Source organism: Phyllopteryx taeniolatus, chromosome 5 (assembly GCF_024500385.1).
Source record: "Phyllopteryx taeniolatus isolate TA_2022b chromosome 5, UOR_Ptae_1.2, whole genome shotgun sequence".
In the NCBI taxonomy this organism is placed as follows: domain Eukaryota; kingdom Metazoa; phylum Chordata; class Actinopteri; order Syngnathiformes; family Syngnathidae; genus Phyllopteryx; species Phyllopteryx taeniolatus.
The window spans coordinates 27,801,551-27,826,631 of NC_084506.1; the positions used below are offsets into that span (position 1 = coordinate 27,801,551).

General features: G+C 41.5%; 1 protein-coding gene across 1 annotated transcript; it reads right to left on the bottom strand.

Moving 5' to 3' along the window:
* Positions 1-1,411: 1,411 nt before the first annotated feature.
* Positions 1,412-3,580, bottom strand: foxb1a (forkhead box B1a). The gene has a single exon (XM_061774593.1). It carries the CDS (start codon positions 3,217-3,219, stop codon positions 2,275-2,277), a length of 945 nt encoding a protein of 314 aa, XP_061630577.1. The 5' UTR covers positions 3,220-3,580; the 3' UTR covers positions 1,412-2,274.
* Between the last annotated feature and the right edge of the window lie 21,501 nt (positions 3,581-25,081).

Here is a 25,081-nt window from a genome sequence, read left to right on the forward strand (position 1 = left end):
TAATTTTGATCAAATTAATTCTACAGACCCTCAATAACATTTTTTTCTCCTTCACACATGAACCTTACCGATTTTCATCACTGAAATATAAATTGCTCCTTATGTTCCATATTTGTATTCTGGGATATATATTTTTTGGGTTCCTGAAATGCCCAAACCTTTAAAAGGTAGCGCCATTTTTACCTATTAAAAAAAACATATGCAGTAATTGCTTACTTTTGCAATCAAAACATCACATTATATGTATATTTTTTGGCTAAATATTTTAGGGTGACAACACTCATTTTCTGTTTTTACTCTACATTATATACATAAACCCCACTTTCAACTGGCCAAAAATATCCTGAGTACAAAGAAAATTATAATAGTAAAAACGTAAATATTTTGTTTGTTTTATTTTTAGCGAATGATGTGACATTGCTTTGAATTGATTTCGAATGCGTTTAGGGTATTTTGGGTATTTTAATTATTCGGTCAAAAATAAAAGCTTGTAATGTATTGTCCGAGTTCCAACATCAGCAATCAATCAGGACTTAATGTTGCTCACACAACACAAAAGTGAGGAGAAAAAAACTGACACTGTTGTACAAACAGTCCATGGGGGGAGGGGTGGATTTAAATTCCAAAAGGGTCTCGCAGCTCGTTTCCTAGTTCCCCAGTCAGCAATGTGTTTGTGAAAAAAAAAAAAAAAAAAAATCAGGCTTTTTGTCTTGTTGAAAAAGGCTAAATCTACATTGGTGGCCCAGTTGAAGTTTGCTATTCTTTGCACTTTCAATCCAAGTGAATGAAGCAGAATGAAGTGGCCCGGTCGCCTTTATTTGATCTAGTCCATTGCATAAAGTGACGGAATGTATTTGCTTAATGCCCTACGATGGACTCACGCTTCCATGCGTTTATTTCAAACGACGCAAGAATAAAAAAGAAATCGAATTTAATACATAAATGTAGAAGGTGTTTTGCTGAATTTATAAACTGTTGAAGTGCACACAAGTGCAAAGGAGGTCATTTGCGTGCATCATTAACGCAAAATGTCGCTTATTCCATTAGCCGATGTTGAATGCGGTGCAAATCTGGGGTGCAGATTGCTTGTTGAAATGTTTATTGTTGGACTTTTTTTTTTTTTTTTCTTTCTTTATTCAGCGCGCAGCTTGATGAATGAGCACACTTGTCTGCGCTGTGGCCATGCCATGGCTGCACCGTGCATTCTAATGGGGAGCACAAATCGTGTCTGTCTGCTTCGAGGAAAAATCTCCCACTCTGAAATCATACAGGTTGGGATGCCACTTCAGAACAGTCATTATTACGCTTGAAAAATAATCAGAACAGGCAAATGGGGATGTCGTTTCAATCTTTGAATTTAGTACAAGGAAAATGATGACAGTAATTGAAATAATAACAAGAAACATTTTTGATTGTTGACTTGACTTTTAATGAGAAAATATTGTGATGACCTTTTTTTTTTTCCCAATTCATTGCAGACTGTTTGCACACTTTTCAAAAGCACGCATGCTAGCAAAACAAAGAAACGAAAAAAGTCAATGACATGAACATTAACACATTTTTTTTGTTTGTTTCAAATGCATGCTTCACCTTTAAAAAAAACAAACAAAACAAAACAAAAAACCCGAACAAATTTACAGCAACTGATCCACGTGGTCACCACCGACTTTTTAAATTAAATGCTTCACAGGACACTTTTTTTTTTCTTCTTCTGTAAAATAGATATCTAAAACGTATAACTAAAAAGTGCATTTCACAACATTTCCGTTTCAGTTACTTGCAATATTCACATCTTGCATTCTTGAGCACGTCACATTTAGACTTTTCAATATTCAAATGATTTTCATCTCTTCGTGACTCGTTTTGTTTAGTTTTTTTTTTTTAAACAGGGAAATCTAGCCTATTTGGTATCCCCTCGCCCATCACTCGATTATGAGAGGAAAGCGAGTGTCATTGACGTTACAGTGGCCACACAGAAAAGTGTGCAAAAGTTTTGCGAGTCTATGAAACTGAAAGCTCCGTATGGAACCTTAACAAAAGTCCTCTTTCAACCGTCAAATTCACGATGAACGCATCAAATAATTTATATGATCTTGAAAGAGCAATACCGTGAGATTCTGTGCTGGACTTTTCATGAGACAATTTAAAGCGACACATTCAACATATACACAAGTGAATCGATACGCAACTCGCCTTGAATAGAGTCCGACGTACGACACAGAAAAAAGATCAACTTTGGGTTGGTGATACCAGCGGTCGGTTTGGTCCGTTCGGTCAGTGCACGGCCACCGACTGGAGGGCGGCCGGGCTCGTGAGCGTCTCGCTGGGGGTGGCGGGGCTGCTTTGGCTGGTGGCAGTCTGCGGGGAGGTCGGGCTCAGGGACTGGGGCGAGTTGGAAAGGAAGGCGGGCAGGTGGTGCGGGAGCGCCGAGAAGCCGGCCATGGAGGTCGGCGTGGGCTTGATGGGCACCGGGATGGCCGGCAGAGTCTGCGGCCCGTGGCACAGGGACTTGATGGGCACGCCGTAGGCGCTGTAGTCGCCGGGTGCCATGGAGATGGGCGCCGCCGTGTCCATCACGCCGCCGTTGTACATGTGCGGCCAGGCCGCGGTGAGCTGGTTGTGCAGCGGGTAGCCGGCAGACATGGACTGCACGGTGGAGAAGGCCAAGCTCCCGGGGACCTTGTACTCTCTGGCGATGATGTTCTCGATGGCGAACGGGTGCTTGAAGGTGGAGGTCTGGGACACCCCCAGGTTGTAGGTGGACATTTGGGGCAAGTGCGTCCCGGTGGCCGCCTGCAGGGCGCTCAGCCTCAGCTTGGCCTGCTGCTGGAGGTAGTGGGCGGCGTCGGACTGCTTGCTGGGGGCCAGGTGGTCGGACGCGCCGAGCACCTTGAAGCGCTTACGGCGTCTCAGGAAGCTGCCGTTCTCGAACATGTCCCCGCAGCTGGGGTGCAGCGCCCAGAAGCTGCCTTTGCCCGGCTGGTCGGGGCGCCGTGGGATCTTGATGAAGCAGTCGTTGAAGGACAAGTTGTGCCTCAGCGAGTTCTGCCACCGCTGCGTGTTTTCTCTGTAGTAAGGGAAGCGATCCATGATGAACTTGTAGATTTCACTAAGGGGGAGCATCTTCTCCGGGCAGCTTTGGATGGCCATGGCCGTCAGAGAGATGTACGAGTACGGAGGCTTCTGGTCGCTGTACGTGTTTCTCCCCGGACGAGGCATCCTCAATATACTTTTCAACCCCCCACCCCCACCCCACCCCCCCAAAAAAAAGGGAAAAAAAAAAAAAAAAAAAGCAGTCACCCTTAATTCCTTGGTGCCAGTTTCTTCATGCAGGAGTTGTTTTCCCAGCCTGTGCGCCAACCCATCAACCGAGAGAGGGGCGGCTTGCTCGGACGTCTTTTCTCAGCTGCTCCCGCTAGGCGAGCTCACAAGACTTCATTGGGGCGTCCCGGACTAAGTGGATGATGCCTCCATGGCCCTCCTCGAACCATCTGATAGTTTTATGTAGTGACATGAGCAGAAAAGACCCCCGCCGAGGCGCTTCCATTAATGTGCCACCTCTTTGCTATCACATGACAATTGCCATGGGAGGAGGAGGAGGAGGACGAGGAGGAGGAGGAGGAGGAGGAGGGCGAGGGAGGAAGGCATAATCTGGTTTCATTTACACCTATTTACATGGACACCTTGGGCCAATGGAAATCATTTCCATTTGAAGACAGAAAAAGGGGTGAAAAGGCTCGGCTGGCGGAATTGAACTGCGATGGCACTCGGTGTGTGGAGGTATGCGCTTACGCTTGACATTTGCACACATATTTGAAATTAATACGGCCGCAGGAGTTGAATTTGGGATTGGTTTTAAAGGGGAAACGCCTGAGTGTTGTGTGCTAAAATACAATTTAGACTATTTGTATTGTATGTCACAGCAGAGTATTAACACCTACAACGAGATGTAAAAATAACGTCATTCGTAATACTAACATTAAAATAAACATTTAAAAATGCATGCCGATTTTGGATTCAACTACTGGATGAATTTATTTTTCCATTGTTTACACGAATGCACAGCAAACATTTTGGAGGAAGCGGACCCCATTGAAAACATTGCAACACAATGCAAACAATGCTGTTCAAACTGCAACTTCATGAGCCAATCAATCCCATTGTGTTTATGTAAAGCAGAATGAAAAGTACTTCAGGAATGCAAATACACCCTTGAAGATGGTGTGGTGGAAAACTGTATAAAATATCCATAAGTCAATTATATGAATGTGAAAACCAAATGGGAAGCCTATTTTGAACGACTGCTATTCAAGCTTTTTTGGGGGGCTATGGAGGGCCACCTTTCCGCTTGGAGGGTTAGCAATGGCGAGGACCACACACACGCACACGCAGATTTGCTCATAATTTATGCAAATTCCAAAACCTTACCCCCTCGCCACCACCACCCCAATAAATCCACAATGCACCCCATCACCAGTCTGATGGATTACAGAAAAGAATCGCATTGCGGGGGACATTTGGGGCAGGAAAAAAAAAAAAAAAAAAAAGCAGAAGCTGCCCTTGGAAGAGCATACGCTCAATTCAAAACACAAAAGAGAGCATTTGAAAATACAAATACCTTACAATAAAATAACATATAAACTGTTTTTAAAAATAAATAAAAACAATTTGCAAGCCCGTGAAATATCTTTTAAACAGTGCGGGTGTTATTCTTTTTTTCTTGGGGGGGGGGGGGGGGGTCTTCCCCTGCAGAGTGGCTTTTAACACCTGTCAGTTCCTATTAATGTTCAGCCCAAAAGGTTTTGTGCAAAAGGAAGTGCGGATAATGACAACACATCGCCATGGATAAACAACACTTGACAACCATTCATTCATGTATTTAAGAAAAACTATTTCTTTCAATCAAAAAAAAAGGGATCTTTTATTGTGTTTAATTCGTGCGCGTAAAAGTCAATCACATCATCTACGCTCATTTTATTCTGCAAATGGGGAAAATGTCACGTGTGCTTTTACGCACCATTCTTTAAGCTTTTCAGCCTAATTGAAATGATTCATCTATTTTATTTGTTTATGTGCAGTAAAAAAAAAAAAAAAAAACTAACGGGCCATGCACACTTTTTTTTTTGTTTGTTTGTTTTTAAATTCTCATGTCACGCACAAAGTGCGTGGCTCCAAAGTGATGGGATATCATTATAGGGCCTTTGTCCGTGTCCAGTGCACGCACTGAAAATACCACCATGACTCTGAGTGTGAATGGGGCTCTCTTAGCTGCACCCAAACTCCCGAGTTCAAGCAGCAGTAGATCAAGACTGCACTATGTTTGGTCATTTGTAGAAAAAGCCGAACAAAGGTTGAGATAAGCCAAATTGCATTGCACTTGTGAACCGTGCCTCAGTCTGAAGTATCCTTTATAAGCAGGAGGAGGGGGTTCACCGAAGAACAATTTTGTGCGAGATTTACAAAAAAAAAAAAAAGAGGAGAGAAAACAAAGGGCACTCTCTGCAACATCTTAAAGTAGAGTAGTGAGGCGTGACATTCCCAGGGTGACGAGACACAAAAGCCGAGGTCATGGGGATGAAAAAGAGAATCAAACAGCCACTTTCACACGTCTGCCCTCCTCTGCTGCACCCCCGAACACAATAGGAAACAAATGTTGTTAAAAGAGGATCGATGCCATTCATCCTAAAGCGGCGAATGATAGCCAAACAATATTGTCACACACTGAAGCCAGTTGAGATATGCTACCACCCAGAGCCACGCAGGGGGTGGGGGGGGGGTGTGGGGGACCAACCGGTTTTATGGAATCATTAAGGGTTGAGAGTGGTACTTAAGAGGTCAGTAAATATTAATAAATGCAATAATTTCACCTCAATCCCAATTTGTAGGTGATGCATTCTTTGGGACAATTGGGATTTTTTTTACTCGGTGAACCATGTATTTTTTTCCCCTTTATGCAAAATATTGCCTAATTGTGAAATGTGATTATGTGTTAAATGTGCAATGTTTGGAGCAGACTAATTTCCTTGTAGATGTTTTTTTTTATATATTTGTATTCTTTTTCAAATCTTTCATTTTATTCGTTTTTGGAAATCATTCCATGCTCTTTTCTATTGTAACGTACATTTCTCTCTGTGCTAGCAATAAAATGTTGTCTTAATGGATAAAGGAACCTGTGTTCAATACAAACATTTTTATGTCTATTACAAAACGTCAACTTTAATTGCAATTACAACGTACATGAAATCGTTTTTTGTTTGTTTGTTTGTTTGTTTTTTTCAGCAGGTCTGAGGTTTTAAAGCGATTTGTCATGACTTTTGCATTAGTGTGAGATTCAGCAAGCGAAAACAATTTCCAAGTCAACCAATAGGTCCACGCTTCTAATTAAGTCCGCGGTGATTTCAGCCCCCCGGAGATGTTTTACGGTGCAATTAAGGACGCTCTGATGGTAAGGTATGAATATTCAGCAGAATGACAATTAATTAGCAGACGGAGGGCCCTCATAAGGAGCTCTTCAATGCCAAAATTAGCCCATGTGACGGGACACTCGCACTTCTTAAAGGCCATCCTCAGGAGCTAAATATGTTCGCCAGGAGAGGAGCGCTGCGTTGGTTAAAGTCTCATCTGGAATAATGCTACATTTTTGCATGTTTTCCTCTTGTGATCAAACAGAGGATATCAGAGTGTTCCTCGTCCCACTCCATTAGTTGTTTTGTGCGGGGTGACATCAGAGGGAGTACCTGGAAAAAGACCTCGGGGCTTTCAGAGCATATGCTCGGATTATGCTTAATGGTCTAATTACATAAATTAGGCATTCATTATACGGTACATCATCTGTAACAGATATCTCAATTCTGCGTAGGCGGGAACGTCTAATTCAATTTATACTTGTGCGTTTTCATCCAATTAAATATTTGTAAACTATGAGAAGAAAAGGAGAATTTCAATCAACCATATCATGTTTCTTTAAAAAAATATATATTATTATTATTATTGCGTTTAATATTTTCCAAATGATGAACTGGATATTACCTATGATACGAGAAAACGCATGCAAACTTAGAGATAGCAGTTTCCCTATGTGACCATCACGGGAGTTACAGCGGTAAAATCGTGGTTGACGCTCACTGAGTTAATTTATCCTGTTTATGTATCTAGCCACAATTGATTGTGATATTTACTGTCAGGTCATTTCACTGTATTTTTATTTTGTGGTTGTAATTTGGAGTGATGCCTAAATGCACCTCCTCACAAAGTAGCCGTGGTCCTCAATGGTTACCTTCATAGGCTACATGAGTCAAAATATTAGAGCTCTTACTACAACCACAATAACCACAATAATTTGTGTGTGTGTGTGTGTGTGTGTGTGTGTGTGCGCTCGATATGTGTGTGTAGGGCTCTCCCAGATCATTGACTCCATATGGTGAGAAACAGCAGGACTGATGAGTGCACTACCTGAGGTCCATGTTTGTGCTGCCGACTGGAACCAAATCAGAGACCCCCCACGCGCCCCTCAGCCAACCGCACGATTCATTACAGACAAGACAGCGCAGCTCGCGCACTCATTTCATCATTAAGCTTTTTTCCCCAGCTTATTCTGACACGCGCCTGCCTAACAACAAATCATCCTATTAAACTACACATGATAGTTATCTGCTGACAGATAAGAGAAGAGAGGCAAAGAGGATGGTGAAAGCGAGGAGAGATGTAAATGGGGGAGGAAGATGAAAGGGAGAAAAACAGAATAACAATATGACACAGTCCATTTCAATATGGCGAGGGAAACACAGGAGGCCCTCATTACTATACAAGGTTTCTTAACGAAGGGCTTTTACGTGTATGATAATTATGGAGATTCCTGGCTTCATAGCTGGAAATGAGCAAATAATGCAATATCGAGCCACGTTTCGATCATAATATATTAACAATAATTTCAACAGGAGAGTGAACATTCACCGAGAAGCAGGGAGATAAAAAAAAGGGCTATTATGCACAGGAGGGGGAGAAAAGATATGAATTAAGTTCAGTCACAAAGCGTTAAATTTTGCAGAAGATAAAAATTAGATGGAGGGCTTTGAGCTGCACAATGAGAAAGGGGATCACAGGATGAAATAATATTAATGGAAGGATAAAGACGAAGCGATGGGGGCTTTGAAAATCATAACTACTCTGCAGTGATGATGTGGGGAAACATCAAACGTGACATAAGAAGTGAAGTGCACTAAATGGATTGATATAGTGGGTCACTTACAGTTTGACCTCTGTGGGTCAAAGTTGTGGGTTTAACCTCCAACTCCTCTTCCCTCTGTTGCCCATATTATCTCTTCATCTCAGAGAGAACTGTTATTAATGCTGGCAGAAGGCAGGTTAATACGAACTTTTTACCTGGAATTAATCAAAGGAATTGAGGTTAAAAAGCTTAGTGATCATTTAGCTGACACTGGCGTTCATTAGACCGTTACAGCGACGCCACAAACAAGTCACTCCTTTGGGGATTTAAAACATCAGGCAAATCCTTTTTTTATTGTGTGCTTGGAAGGCACGGCGGTCTTTTGTGAGACTCGCGTTCATCCAGACCTTGGCAGTGATCGGAATACACTTAACCAACTGGGACCAAATGAGGGGCATTTCCTTTCTGTCTTTCATCTAATACATGGGGGAAAAACTCAGTCTCCAAGGATGACTAACCATGCCAAAGACCAGAACAACACAATACATAATAATAATAACAATATGGAAGGTGTTTATGGCACTAGTAAACAAAAACACACGTGTGATGGTGGGGACACCCCCGACGGGCAAGGGAAGGTAATACTGAACACTACACTATATAAGTTTTACATTTGTTGAATGTACAATCAATTAAAAATCAAAAAGAGGTGATAAACGTACCTGTTGAGGAGAATTGTTGTTCATTCCGTGTTGCTTCTGAATCCTCAGCTGCCTGAAGGCCCTTTGCTCTGCTTCTGTTTGCTCGTCTTTATGCCCAGTTGTTAGCCTTTCAGTCCACTAGCTTAATGCTAAAGCTAAATAGCATCTATGTTGCAGTGCTATAACGCTTTAAGCATAAATCACTCATTTGACATAAAGTCCCCTTTATTGTTTTTTTTTTTTTTTTTTTTTAAAGGAATGGACTGAACACAAACAGTGTAGCAATACATGTAACAGTACTCACCGTCAGATATTCTTCATCCTTTGCGAAAAATGACTAATAGTAGTGCTGTACTGATGACCTGCAAACGTTTCAATGAACAGTATATGTCTGTCTGTCTGTCTGCCTGTCTTATACTGCCCCCAGGTGGCCAAGGTGGGTACACCAGAAAGAGTACGATAATTGTCATTCACAACTATTTATTTATATTTAATTATATCGAATTGTTATTACTGTATGTTTTCATAAGGTGCAATATTAGGGAGTGCTATTTTTCCTCATCAAAATACACCTAACATTTTTTTTTGTTTTTTGTTTTTTGGAGAAGGCTGGAACAGATTTATGGCATTGCCATTAATTTCAATGGGACAAGATGATTTGAACCTTGTAAAAATGGATGTTTTTTGAAAATTGCAAACATCCCCTTTAAGTGATGCCCTGACAGAAAAGTATTGTGCTAAGATTCTTTAGGCGTAAGGCATTTATTGGAGGAAGCATTTCCTAGCAAATGCATTTTTGCGATAATATTCATTATTAATGCATATATTTTGCCATAAATAAATAACTATACATCAGCAAAACAAGACAATGGCATTTATTTATTCAAGGGGACAAACTACGACATCTATTACCGCAACGACTGCAATCTTTGGAAATACTATTTTTTGCCAAACATTTCAAAATAATCAAGACGCATGAAATGCATGTTCGACCACAACATATTCCACCGGGCAGCGTCCAATTGTCACACGCACACACAATTGATTTAAGCTTTTTCTAGCTACCCAATAGTCAGTTTTGTAATTCTACTAATTCCATTGAGTTACTGTTTGTACACAACCTGCCAAAAATCTCGTGAAAACACAAATAAGATCCATATCTCATTAGATTTTCACATTCACATTCTTTTTGTGTTACATTACAAAGATGGCATCACCTCACCAATGAGCACTAACACAGTGACTAATAACCAAGTGTACCCTTTATTGATATGTCTTAATTGGGCTGTGAAATATGCTGCTGTTAGACTCTAATTTAAATCGCTAAGCACAACAAGCCTCACAGTATATCACAAGAGGACTTTATGGAGAAACACAAATAAGCAATGTTGCTTGAATATGCAGTATAAAGCGCCTCCATGCTTGACCAGCTCACTATGCCTCTGCTGAGAGGTAATATGCATGACACATTTCCAGGCACTAATTCATTTGTTTAGTAATAGGGAGAGCTAACCTGAGCCGTGGTGAGGAAAACATAAAGGTCCTGTTAATCCACAACTAATCAAAAAGGGCGCAGGGAACAAGGATTTTGTTATATTAATTAAATTGAGGCTTGAATTTATGAACATCTCGGGAAAAGCGGGACACATTGGTGCATCATTATTCCACAAGACTGCAATGTCAGAGTGGCGATGCAACTCTGTGCTACAGGCAGCCGAGGACCACGGTGAGCATGGTGAATGCTGAGAGAAGAATATGTATTCATGTGTCTGAAATCTTGTCGATAAAGGGCACTTGAAACAGCATGCGGTATAAGGGATTTGTCATTGAAGTCTAGTGGCAACATAACAAATGAACTGTGATGTTGATTAGTATAGGCCCTTAAGAGGCAACACTCAAAACTAATGCTGTTGACTCTGACCTGTTCAGTAGCAAGTGCTTCAGCGGTAGCAAAGCATTTGAATTATAGTCAGGGAACAATACATATGGGCTGCGGCACGCACACAAAAGAATATAATTACATTTCTGTCAAACAAATTTGATCTGGAGTTAAGGTTTGGGTTTTTATAATAGACTGATGGGAAGGAACAGGAAGAATCCTATGAAATGTCAAATACTGCCCCATATCAAGAAGCATCACTATTGGTCACAGAAAATCTGGGCTGCACAGAGATATTAAAGTCTTATCAACTTGGGAAATGTTTTGTTCCCTTGCCTAAACTACCACTATTACAATCCCAAATAATTAACTTTCAGCAGAATAGGCTGTCGCCGTGACAACAAGGAGGATGCGGTACTTTGAAGACATGTCACACTGAAGATAAAAAGAATTGGAGGAGTTCTAAAAGTGATAACTTTGCAATGAAACTCACTAGGTCATGTTTTTCGTCACTTTACTCTCGATCATACATGATAGTCAATACATGGTAATGATAGAATGCTAGAATGGATGGTACATCACACGGCACACGTGACAAAGAACATTACATCTTAAACAGAACTGAACTTCTTTTATGTAAAACGAAGGGCCATTTACATGACTGCATTTTCATCTGAAAATGGGGGAAAAGGCACCTGAGTGTTTCATGCAAAACAGGTCTCAAAGTGACACTGATAAAAATTCCATGTCAACGCTGAAAATGATCATTTTTTAAAATGGAACACATGCTCATATGTATTAAGTGTGCAAGGAACAAGCATAATAATCGATTCATCGATTCATTGATCGTAAAGAATCCAGTCATTTGTCTGGGACTGCTGATTAATCAGGTCTTGAAGTAACTGAGACAAAACAGGGTGCACGGAGATTTATTCAGTCCCAACTAGTTTGCAATCTAAAGAACAACATGGCATCAGTTATGGGAAGTTAAGATGAATTTAACGTTGACCGTTAGATGCTTTACATCTAAATCAAGCAAAATCACATTAATTACGTTTTACACAATTACAAGCGTGTTACATTGCAAAATTGACAAAGCCAACTACTGGCCTGGGGTACATACTTTAGAGTTGTTGTAGGTCCAATAATTGATCATTTTGACAATGCAAATTTTAAATACAAACATCCATCCATCCATTTTCTGAGCCGCTTCTCCTCACAAGGGTCGCGGGCGTGCTGGAGCCTATCCCAGCTGTCATCGGGCAGGAGGCGGGGTACACCCTGAACTGGTTGGCAGCCAATCGCAGGGCACATCGAAACAAACAACCATTCGCACTCAAAGTCACGCCTACGGGCAATTTAGAGTCCCCAATTAATGTAAATACAAACAAAAAGACAAAAACATTCTCGTCTATCTATGTACTCACTATGAGATGAATATCTTGATGTACAAATGTTGTGTTCTATAGGGCACGTTTTGATGTTAAGATCTCAGTACAGATTATTTAGAACAGTTGCAAAAATGTGCTTTTATCAGTGCTTGTCATTGTTGAACAGCTGTAACCCAATTTCTCTCTTTCAGGGATGAATGCACCTGTCTGCGCGTCAGACTCAAATCACACGTCAAGACTCACCCGTCAACGAGGCTACTTGGATTTTTAACATTCAGTATATCTGAACACTCCTGAGCAGATTTTAGATTATATGTAACACATTTGATTGAATGTGTAATTCATTGAACAAACTGAATTTTTTTTTCCAGCATGTTGTTGATTTGTATGAAGTCATAGTTGTTTTTTAGCGTGTGTATATAAATACACACGCTAAAAAAACAGCCATGACTTTAGGGAGAGACAGTCTTTTTACATAATAGTTCAAAATGTTTGCTTAATATATAATAGTTCAAATTTTGCTGCAGTCATGAACTGTTCCCATATCAGCACTGTTATTCAATCATTACCCTGTATATGTCTTCATCCAAGTGACAGGCATCAACAGGCGCTAAACCAACTCAGGTAATATGGCGTAATAAATGGGCACCAATAAAAAGCATTTAATCGAGAGTGTCAACATGATTAATTGTGCACTAAAATCCATGTGAGACCTCGCAGTCATTGGGGGCAATGAAAAGGCATTTTGCATCTCAGCATAACTTGTACCAAGACAAGCCGTTATCCGAGTCTATCCGTGGAATGGGATGAATAGCAAATTAATAATTAGCCATGTAATTTCTCCTCAGGAATTACTGTGCCGCAAAGTGGCTGGTGAATTTAATTATTAGCACCCTTTTTGTTTCCATGTCCCTCTCATTACTGTCAGGATTGATGTAACGTAAACTTCATTAAAAATTAAAGCGGGAGTCTTAATTATGAGGCTACACTGACTGAAGTTAGAATTAGCCAACTCAGTGATGTGCAAATGAGAGCATTATTTAAGAAACATGCTGGAAGTAGTTATGCTAATTTCAAGAGTTCACAGTAGCAGACCTTTTCACTTGCACTTGCATATTCATTAAACACACTATGCAAATTTAATGTAGCAGTCTTCGTAATGCCTTGTTAATTTATTCAGATTTATCGAGTACGACTTGTAAAAAGTACAAATTTAATTACACTATCTCCTTGGAAGGTAAGGGATATGGCCAAGGTTCTAAACTGTAAATCAGGAGTCGGGAGAAAACTGGAATGAAAGGACACTGCTGTTAATAGCCAAGCTCACAAGATATGATGATTTATCTAAGATATGATCCAAGGAAAAATACTTAATGTGTACTGAGCCAGTCAAAAAAAAAAAAAAAAAAAAAGTGCATAAAGCTGTAGAATGCTTTCAAGTTTAACATGAATATTCCTGCCATAATATAATACAACAGGAACTTCCTGTTTGTTGAATAAACAGTGTGCACAATTTATCCATTAGGGACACATGATTGTTTTGGGCTGCTATAACACTAAAATGAATGCATTTGTGGCCAGAAATGACTTAGTACCTTAAGCATTAGAAAGTTGGTTAATGAAGACTAAACAGTTACAAAGGTTTTTGGAATAACATTTGATTAAGTTTTATTTACCGAGGAGGCGGACGGAGGATGCGTAAAATGCTGTAAGACAAACTTCTCCATGTGTTGACAAGCAGAAACGGTCAGGCGGTCAATGCACAACTGTGGTCGCAGAGCTAAATTAAACCTTAAAGAAATGAAGAACAAGATGAGTTGCATTTAAAAAAAATGTTTACGGGGGTGAATCACAGATTTACTCATAAAACAAGATCACAATATTTTACCAATAATAATGATAGTATCAGAATATGATAATTGATAGATTAGAAGAAATCCAGAGATACAACTGAAGAAGGGAAAATGTAACCATATGTCAGTCAAACTTTTTTTTTTTCCTTTTTCAAATAAAATACTAAATAGTAACAATAACTAAATTAGTAATGATTACAAATGTTTTTGTTGACACAGCCACTGCAGATCTGGAAGGAAAGCCAGAAGTTGTGTAAAGTGTTTAGTGTTTATTTTTCAGTATTGACAGAAGAGAATGCATCCCATCAGATTGCAGCAGTATCAACATGCTGGTCGCTTATTGCCGGTTTATCCACGCATTTGAGAAAAACATCCGCGAATAGGTGGATTCATTCCGCCTGTGCCGAAACGCGAGTTTGCTGGGGTCCACTGTACATAAGAGAGAAGCATGGTGCTGCATTGCAATATCAATATATCCTTCCACCCCTAGGATTTTACATTAAGCGGCTAATAAAAAAAAAAACAGGTCATTAGAATGGTGACAATTACAAAGAATACAGCAACAAATGTGTGTGCACTATAAGTAATTTTGAATAACAAACAGAAAGACTTAAGGCTCATAGAGATTGGTTAAAATGGATGTTTTATTACATATTGACACCCAGAGGGGGAAAAAACCATGTCTGACAAAACTAATTTATATATATTTTGTATTATTGTGAAGTAATTTCTAGTTGCATTTAAAACAATACAATATTTGTCTCATAAGCTTAAAGAGCGGGAGCTTGGAAAAGCTTTTGCACTGTGCAGCCAAATAATCTTGTTGGTTGGAAGTGGTGTGGTCAGTTGTCAGTGACTGGATGTAAGCCCTCTGAGATAGTATTAAAAAAAACCAAAAAAAAAACCTCAATAGGACAAAAAACAGCATTGCGAGAAGCCTACTCATTGTGGTGGTGAAAAGAACCTGCAAACAAGCACAGAGGCCCACACAGCTTTGACCAGAGCGCCACACAAACACACACACAAACACCACTCCAGGAGATAATTACATTGACTGGTTGTCTGTTAGTCTTGTCTTTTCATCCTCCCTTGGGATGTGTGCTTGGCACTGTGTGTGTGTGACTGCACACCATAATGGTCTACAGGACAGGACTGAAATCACCCTTAACTGCTTCTCTTAATAAAAATTAAAAGGTCCAACACAGAAACCAAATAAATCCAAAATGCTTTTTAAAATACACTCTGCACCGTGAAGCTGTTCAGGGTTATATTTATTTTTAAGAAACCCCCACACATTTTTATTGCACACTCCATATGAGGAAAAGCACTCCAAAGCTGCAAATGTAAGTGCCTGGAAAGATTGTAGATGTACCATAAACACCTCTGAGTTGATTACATAAATATTGCATTACTCAATTATTTATGTGTTATTAATTAGAAAACATTTACTTAAAAAGGAAAATATTTGCAAGTACCCTACCGGGCCCCCTGCTTAATACATTGAAGCATACTTCATTTCCATAAACATATATTATTATGTTTACGGTCTAATTTGCATACTTGGGAGTCGGAAATAGAATGCGTGCACACACACAAGTGCATAACGTTTCAAACTAAATAGGTTTTAAATAATTTTTGTATTCTGATTTTTTTTTCAACATGCTTTAAAAAAAATGACTGAATGAGAAATGTGATCATTGCACACAGTCTTAATAATATGGAATTATGAAGTGAAATTTGCTGACACTGAATCTCATGAAAATGGCTGTAGACATCCATATAGAGTATAGGTTCATTTTAAATTGACAGAGTGGATCAGAGGCAGGTGTCATTACATATGAGGTTGTGGGTTTTCCAGGACAGTGATTGTACAATCAAGCTATTAGAACAACCCCTGGTGTTTTCCCACATTATTCTGACAAATGTCAAAATTAAAATGCGGCCCCTATTCAACCCTATTGAACCTCCGACTAACAGATGACTTAATATACATCCTTTTTCCATCTTCAGAGGAATCATTTCCATTTTTCCTCACTAGGAGTGACAGATGTGAACCGTCCCATTGACCATAATTAATCTGTGTTTAGAATGAACCGGCTGCACAGTGGAGTAGGCATATAGCCCAGGGTCTGAGGGCCTGTAACAGTTCTAGCTGTCTGGCCCCGTGCTTCTCAGTGTAATTATCCCATTGCCATGAATAATGGGACAAGAGGGATCAGAAGGATGCTTTGATAGAGATGAGATTAGTTTAATCAAGTTCATTGCTTGGGCTAGGCCATCGAATCTCATCATCCCTCCTCTCAAATCACCAGACCCTCACCCCACCCACCGACTCTCCCTTTACACGTGCCACATTAGCTGGAAAAATTTATGACATCGTTAGTTTTAAGTGCCACCTCGGTTAGGACAATGCATACTTAAAAGAAGAGACCTCTGCGATGTAAGAGGATTCATACAACATGGGGCAAAGACAGTCCCAAATTTCTGTTGAAGCTATCAAGACTGGACTGCATTCATAGTGGGTTCTCACTAGCTTCATGGCTTCGTGGGTTCTCACTAGCTTCACTTATTGCGGCTCCTGAGGCCGGGCGCCCCGGGCTGGATGACTGCTTGGCGTTGGGGCTCCCCTCTCATGCCGTGCGCCTGCTCCCTGGGTTCCCCCCTTATCAGGCGCCCCTATCTGCCCTTCTTTCCAACAAAGAAGGGACACGTGCCACACTCGGGCTGGGCAGGGGCTGGCTACATCGTGGGGCCTGCAGGTCTGGGGGGCGTCTTGCTCTCCTGGGGGTGGAGGGTGGGGGGGGGCACGTGGGGCAAGGTGGGGGGGGGTTTGGCTGGTGGGGTGGAATTGGGTACCTGTGGCCTCCTCTGGGTGGCTGGTTGTCGTGGCGCCTAGGTGGGGCCAGCGGACCGCCTTGGGTCCCTTGGTGTGGGATGTGCCCCGTGGACTCCTAAGCCCGATCCCGCCTCTCATTTGATTGGGTGGGGTCCTCAACCACCGCGGTGCAGGCACAGCAATTACAGGACACTTCTGTCAGTCATTGTGCATGCGAAACGGTGTCAATTCACTTGCATGTGTCCGCAGGCACACACCCCTGGGACTTTTTCGCTGGGTGTGGGGCCACTCACTTATTGCGACAAATAACTCATGAATATGGGAATTGCTTGGGTATCCCCTCACTCACACTCTCGTCCTATAGACTTTTATAATTTACATAGTCACTCCCACCACACTTCAGTTGTACAGCCGGGTTCACGACCCTTGTCCTGCATGCTTCTTCTCCTGTCCTTGTCCCGTCCTATCTTGTCCTGTCCTTCCCTCACAGGGTGTAGCACTACTGCCCCATACAACACTCATATCTAATGTTTCATTGTTCTAGATATATAAGGATTTTTTTATCATCCTGTTTACAGTTAGTGCTTTGTCTTTTGTCTTCTTTTCTCATTCCCCTCTAGAAACTTCGTTCTGTTCAACTCATCGCCTCTGATTCTCAATAAATATCCATTATAATACTAAGAAACCACAGCGGCAGCTTAAAACCTCCACTGTGACACAGTAAAACTGTTCCGGCATAAAAGGGATAAAGATTGTCAATTCTGCTTGACCTAACAGCTGGATGAGACAAAAAAAAGAAAAGAAAAAAGAAAAGCGGACTGCATTTATAACTGAAGAAACATATTATCGATTAGAAGTGCTGCAGTAGCCCTTTTATTGGTGAACATCATGCATTTGTTTTAATAAGAACATTGGTCAAACTATACTTTTATTACTTTTATTTTTTTTAACAGTATAGGCACCTAATTAGAAAGTCAAAGATATCATTGCAATGCAGTACATCGCCGGAAAGTTGGCGCCTATTCCAGCTCACTCGGTGAAGTAGCGCTGTGCACCCTGGAATGGTCACCAATCAATCACTGGGCACATATAGCCAAACAACCATTCGGACACACCTATGGGTAATTTAGAATCTTCATTTAACCTAACATGCATCCATCCAGCCACGCATCTGCTCCACCATCACTCCACCATCATCCCAGTCCCCAAGAAACCTGAAATCTCAGGTCTGAATGACTACAGGTCTGTCGCCCTGACATCCGTGGTCATGAAGTCTTTTGAACGCCTTGTGCTGGACCACCTCAAGAGCGTCACAGGTCCCGTGCTGGACCCCCTGCAGTTTGCCTACCAAGCAAACAGGTCTGTGGATGACACAGTCAAAATGGGACTGCACTTCATCCGAGAACACATCGGAAGCGCCGGGACCTAGGCAGGGATCCTGTTTGTGGACTCCAGCTCTGCGTTCAACACCATCATCCTCAAACTCTGAAATTCTGGTAGGAGCTAGACGAAGTAGTTCTGAGCATCCCAGACAGAGAGAGAGAGACTCGTGATTGGTGCAGATTGTAATGGACATGTTGGTGAAGGAAATAGGGGTGATGAAGAAGTGATGGGTAAGTACGGCATCCAGGAAAGGAACTTGGAGGGACAGATGGTGGTAGACTTTGCAAAAAGGATACAAAGGGCTGTAGTGAACACTTTTATCCAGAAGAGGCAGGAACATAGGGTGACCTACAAGAGCGGAGGTAGAAGCACGCAGGTGGATTGCATCTTGTGCAGACGATGTAATATGAAGGAGGTTACCGACTGTAAAGTAGTGGTAGGAGAGAGTGTGGCTAGACAGCATAGGATGGTTGTGTGTAAGATGACTCTGGTGGTGGGGAGGAAGATTAGGAAGACAAAGGCAGAGCAGAGAACCAAGTGGTGGAAGCTGAGACAGGACGAGTGTTGTGCAGCTTTTCGGGAAGAGCTTCCAGAAGACTGGACCACTGCAGCCAAGGTGATCAGAGAGGCAGGCAGGAGAGTACTTGGTGTATCTTCTGGCAGGAAAGGAGAGAAGGCGACTTGGTGGTGGACCCCCACAGTACAGGAAATCATACAAGGAAAAAGGTTTGCTAAGAAGAAGTGGGACACTGAGAGGACCGAGGAGAGGGGAAAGGAATACATTGAGATGCGACATAGGTCAAAGGTAGAGGTGGTAAAGGCCAAACAAGAGGCATATGATGACATGTATGCCAGGTTGGACACTAACGAAGGAGAAAAGGATCTATACAGGTTGGCCAGACAGAGGGATAGAGATGGGAAGGATGTGCCACAGGGTAGGGTGATTAAGCATAGAGATGGAAATATGTTGACTGGTGCCAGTAGTGTGCAAAATAGATGCAAAGAATACTTCGAGGAGTTGATGAATGAGGAAATTGAAAGAGAAGGGAGAGTAGAAGAGGCAAGTGTGGTGGACCAGGAAGTGGCAATGATTAGTAAAGGGGAAGTTAGAAAGGCATTAAAGAGGATGAAAAATGGAAAGGCAGTTGGTCCTGATGACATTCCTGTGGAAGTATGGAAGCATCGAGGAGAGTTTTTGACCAGCTTGTTCAATAGAATTCTAGCAGGTGAGAAGATGCCTGAGGAATGGAGGAAAAGTGTGCTGGTGCCCATTTTTAAGAACAAGGGTGATGTGCAGAGCTGTGGCAACTATAGAGGAATAAAGTTGATGAGCCACACAATGAAGTTATGGGGAAAAGTAGTGGAGGCTAAACTCAGGACAGAAGTGAGTATTTGCGAGCAACAGTATGGTTTCATGCCTAGAAAGAGTACCACAGATGCATTATTTGCCTTGAGGATGTTGATGGAAAAGTACAGAGAAAGTCAGAAGGAGCTACATTGTGTCTTTGTAGATCTAGAGAAAGCCTATGAGAGAGTACCCAGAGAGGAACTGTGGTGCTGCATGCGGAAGTCTGGAGTGGCAGACAAGTATGTTACCATAATACAGGGGCAGCAGAACAGTGGTGAGGTGTGCTGTAGGTGTGACAGACGAATTTAAGGTGGAGGTGGGACTGCATCAGTGGGTGGCTAATTTGGGTGTAATTTAATGCAAGGATGACCAAAAATAAACCATTCATTTATTCATTCAGAAGAACATGCAAACTACACTGAAATATCAGAGTAACATGCTCAACAACAACAGCAACAAATCATAATTGACAAAAATGACACTAGGGTGCAGGAGAAAGGCAGTGAGCCATTGGCAGCTGGGCAAATCCATAAACACGTGTTGCCTACAGAGTGCCATTACTATGCCAGCATTGAGAGTGTTGCCAGCGTTGCCATTTCCACGTAAACATTCAGCAGTCGTTAAGTGACAAGTGTTCAATCTGTGCTTGCAAAAGAATATCACACTCAAACACTAATGCGCTGTTAGGGTATTCAAAAGACAATTCCGTACCGACGTACAACAGTTGCTGTACATACTGTACATGCAATGTATTACTGAAATGGCCAACTATTGGCCTGGCATGCATGTTAATAAATTTTTGCAGGTCAGTGTGGGGAGGATTGTTTTGAAACATACCTGTGTACATGAGCAATTGTTGTTGTTTTTGCCCAGGTTTTTATCCGATTGTTGTTGTGTAAATGTAGCACAAGTCAAATTGTTAACTGTATCCTATAGTGTCAACACGCTGCTCCACAACTCTGTGGACAGACGATACCGCTATTGCAGCACAATTTGCGAGTCATTGATCAAAAAAGACATTGGATTAATTAAGCCTGGGGACTAAATTAGCCTCCCTCCTTGCTCATCAAGGTGTAACCTTGATTTCGGTTTGGAGGATGGTGTTGAAGGCTCCATGCTGGTTATGAAGCAGTAGGGATTTGCTATTGCTAGGATGTATGTACTTGGAAGAATGTGTTTTTCAGTCGGAGCTCCGATGATTCTGCTCACCATTACACCAAAAGATGTAGGAAATCCAGAAAGCTATTTTTGACTGTCTAATACAAACAAAAATGTCCTTGTTTCTCATGCAATGGTAATTGTGAGTCATTCCTCATTTCAGGTTTTAGTTGAATAGTTAAGAAATTGACACTTAAGACAACAATGGATCTTCTCATCAAAATAGGTGCAGTGGGGTTTTTCATTATACATTTTCACAATAATCTGACACACACATACAGTATGTTCTCACCATACTGGGTTCATTAGTCGGGAGACTCTCGTCCCTGACTGGATAGGGTCCCGCTTTTGATGAATGGACTGAGTTGCTAATAGCTGCAGGCTACGATTCAGCACCTCAAGAGGCAGAGACGACAAAACTCTGTTTAGTGTAAAGAACCAGAAGAAAGACAGGAGGAAATGAGGGGGAGAGAAGGACAGAAGAAAGCAAGGGATGAATTTGGATTACCCAGGAGTTTGGTTTCCCCCGAGTCCTGCATCTGAGAGATATTAGGAATCTAATGTGCTATTGTTCTCCATCACCCCCTAGGCCTAAAACATCTGTCCTTGGGGTGCCTCTGGTAATAGACATGGGCTTTCGGACCCTTAGCTGAGACAAGATAGCAGCTTCTACAAGGGCCCTTGACGTCCCGCCGACTTAATCCGCGAGTACTTCTACAAAATTGACATTGCCTAGAGAGTAAAGCAATCAGCCGACACGGTGCAACACGGCATTCTTATTTCTGCTGCAGAAGGGAAGAGCTGACCTTTAGGAGGTCTGGCAAAGAATTTAATTTGTTTCAACAACTTTCTCAAATTTGCTTGCCATTTGAGTTTTCAGTTGCTGGAGAGATGTGAACAAGGCACTGAACACACCCAAAGCCTAGCTCAGGAGGTATATACAGTGTGTGTGTATTTATATATATATATATATATATATATATATATATATATATATATATATATATATATATATAAGGTAAATGGACTGCACTTATATAGCGCTTTGTCTACACAATCACAGTGCCCAAAGCGGTTTACAAAGCCTCACATTCACCCACTCACACACACATTCATACACCAGTGGGCGACTGCTGCCATGCAAGGCGCTGCCAGGCCTAATTTGGGAGCAAATTTGGGTTCAGTGTCGTGCTCAAGGACACTTCGACATGCGGGCAGCCGCTGCTCGACCTGCTCTACCTACTGAGCCACAGTATACAGTATATAACCACACATAGACACACACACATACTGCGATTGGCTGGCGACCAGTTCAGGGTGTACGCCGCCTCACGCCCGAAGATGACTGGGATTGGCTCCAGCATGCCCGCTACCATAGTGAGGATAAGGAATACTATATAATTTTGTTATTATCTATACTGGCAAAACTATATGTTCTGTTCTGTTTTTGTGAAATGCCCAGTTGAGCATCTCTCCAAAATACATCACACATGAGCAATGCTGAATAAACGATTCGTTTATTTTAACTAAGAAAATTGTGATTCTTAAAGGAATCACACTGAAATAAGGTTAGTTTTGTGAGGCTCATTTTAAAACATAATTCGATACAGACAGAGCCCAATAGGCTTGGGGCAGAGAGCAGAATAACTGGGAAACAGACGGACAAATGTCTTTAGTCTTTTCTTGGGATTTGTTGACAATTGCAAACATAAAGAAAAATCTAGTTAACCTTTTGGCTTTAAGGACCAAATGCTGGTAAATTCCACAATGATGACAGTTTGATCCTGACATAAACGAAACATGTTTTCACTGATCCCCATCTGATCCAATGTATTGCTCTGTAATTTTGCCCCACAGATCAAATATGTTCTGTTAAGGTGACATTTTGCAAAAACAACCAGCGACAATACAGGCATTTTAGCCTAAAAGTTGACTTGAAATTTCTTCCTTAAGCAAAATATTAAAACTGCATTAAATTGAGCATTTTTCTGTGTCTTCTCGGCATCAGAATAATTGTTTTCACATGACCATAGATTGAGTATTCATGTTATTCATATTTAACATGAAAGATCAGTTAATGGAGGCCTAGTATTTGATGTTGTATTTCTGCTAAGTGAATTAAATCTAGTCAAAGAGCCCTGATATTTGTCTTAAAGGCTTTTGTGCCCCCAAGGTCTCATTATTAATGCGTCCCCGTAAATGAAAAGAATATATCTTGATTCATTAATTATTGATGAGTGCAGTGAGGGGAAAATACTATGGACACTGATTAATTTAAGTGAAATAATATTTCAATGTTGCAAAAGACAGGATAACGACAACTCTGCTGTGCCAATGTCCCAATAGATCCATCATAGAGAGTGGATGAGACCACACAGCCTGTTAAGACACCAAGCTCCTCAGCTACGCTTACGTAAACCATGGACTGAGCAGATGGCCTAACTTGTGTCTTCCACTCGCGAGTGTTTCTGTAGAGCAATTAAAAGTTTGAGGCTGTTTTTCCTCTCCCTTCCCCCTACAGTACAGATTGCAAACATGACAAGGGGTCAAATATCTGCAAGGGGAAAAGGAGTGGAACAACTGTTCCAGAGAGCCGCTTTGGCCTCAGCTGGTGTGCAAACAGACGAGTATTCACCTGCAAGAGGATGCATAATCACCCAACACCGGAGTGAATAATTAGTGCAATAATTACCCGGCTCCAAATGAATCTGCAAGCTGGCCTCCCTTGCATTGCCGTCAAGAATAACAGGTGTTGAAAGTGCCTCGAAGGGACAGAGATTAAAGATAGTTGCGTTATCCTGGTTCTCCTTCAGGCACAACTGTTCTGTATTTTATCCTGTCACCCAAAGCAAGGGTCGTGCGGGGGCCCATTTTCCTCCGGCTTGGCAGTTTCGGAAGCGATAGGCATTTGACAGAGAATGAATGTTGTTTAATCTGCGAGTATGAGCCGTCCTTGAGCTTCCCAGACACACCGTGTCCACATAACCGCCAGCTATACAAGGAGTTAGGTTGCTGTAATGCTCATTACAAGCAGCCACATGCTGTACTTTGTGCTGAAAAAATATGGACACAGTCAAAAGCAAACTTATGTTGAGTTCTGTCCTGTGCTGTCATACTGTTTACAAATCAAGATAACAATTCAAATAAGCAATTCTGATATTTCCTGTGGTTAATATAGCTCAGCATCCTTTTTTAATACTTACTTTCTAGGAATAAAAACTAAGAAACAATGGACTTCTTTTTGTCGGAGTGGTTGTTCCTTTATTGGGTCTCCTTGAAAGCCTACTGGCTGTATGTATATATATTCTGTTTTGACTAAAGCAATGAAGCAAATGAGCCTAGGGGTGTTTGTTCTTGTAAGAATTACTTAAGACTTGTCAAGATGCCACAATTCGTGCTTCGGTTCCCAGGCTCTTTCTCTGTTTGTTTTTCCAGACTTCCTGTGTGTTTTTGAAATGGCTACAGCAGGTGGAACGGATCTTCCACACGAAGAGTTAAAATATTTGTTCTCAAGCCTAAGTGGTGTGTATTTTGTACGAGTGCTTATAAATGATCATTGCATTTGAGTGCAACTGAGCGGTATGCCCAGACATTGTAGTAACACAAAAGGATTGCCCTACACACAAAGCTATTTATTCCCATTTCCATTTTGGTATGACGAGGATATGTCTATGCAAAATCAAGATGAATGTGCAGTTGAAACTGACAGTGGTTGATTATAGTAGCCGGATGACATGCTGCACTTTATCTTTTACAGTTCCCTGTTGTCTTATAATGTTGCATCATTAGTTTCCCTGACAATGATTAAGCTTTAAGCCTGCTACCCAATTGACCTGTGCTGTGTTTAAATGTAACCTTCTTTTAGTCCAAGCCATCATTTGTCACTTCTGAGCGGTCAAATACACACAAATTGGACACAACCTGCCATCCCCAATGACAGCAAGACATAGAGGGGCAAAAGAGGAGCAGGGAAATCAGTTGCATCTATTACATTTACATGGTCTGGGAAGGTTAGCAAGTCATTCCTGAAAGATAACCACCCCTAATTTCTTTAGGGATGATGGGACCTTGATTCGCCTGCCAAGCCTGTGTTCCAGGTCAGGGGCCCCTGAATGTTAACTAAGACCCGCAGGAGCAGGTCAGCAAGCAGGCCAAGGGACTGAAGGAAAATCTTTTCCCACCTCATATACTGGCAGCCAGCAATCCATGCAGAAAGGTGCCATCCATCTATGGCACAATGCTAATGAGCCACTGTGGAAGAGGTCTGTGGTTAAGAGAGCTATTCAGGTGGTGCCTCCCAGTGGCTAAGCACAGCACCACCCAGCTTCCTTATTTCTGTCAAAGGTGACAGAAATGTTTGGAGGA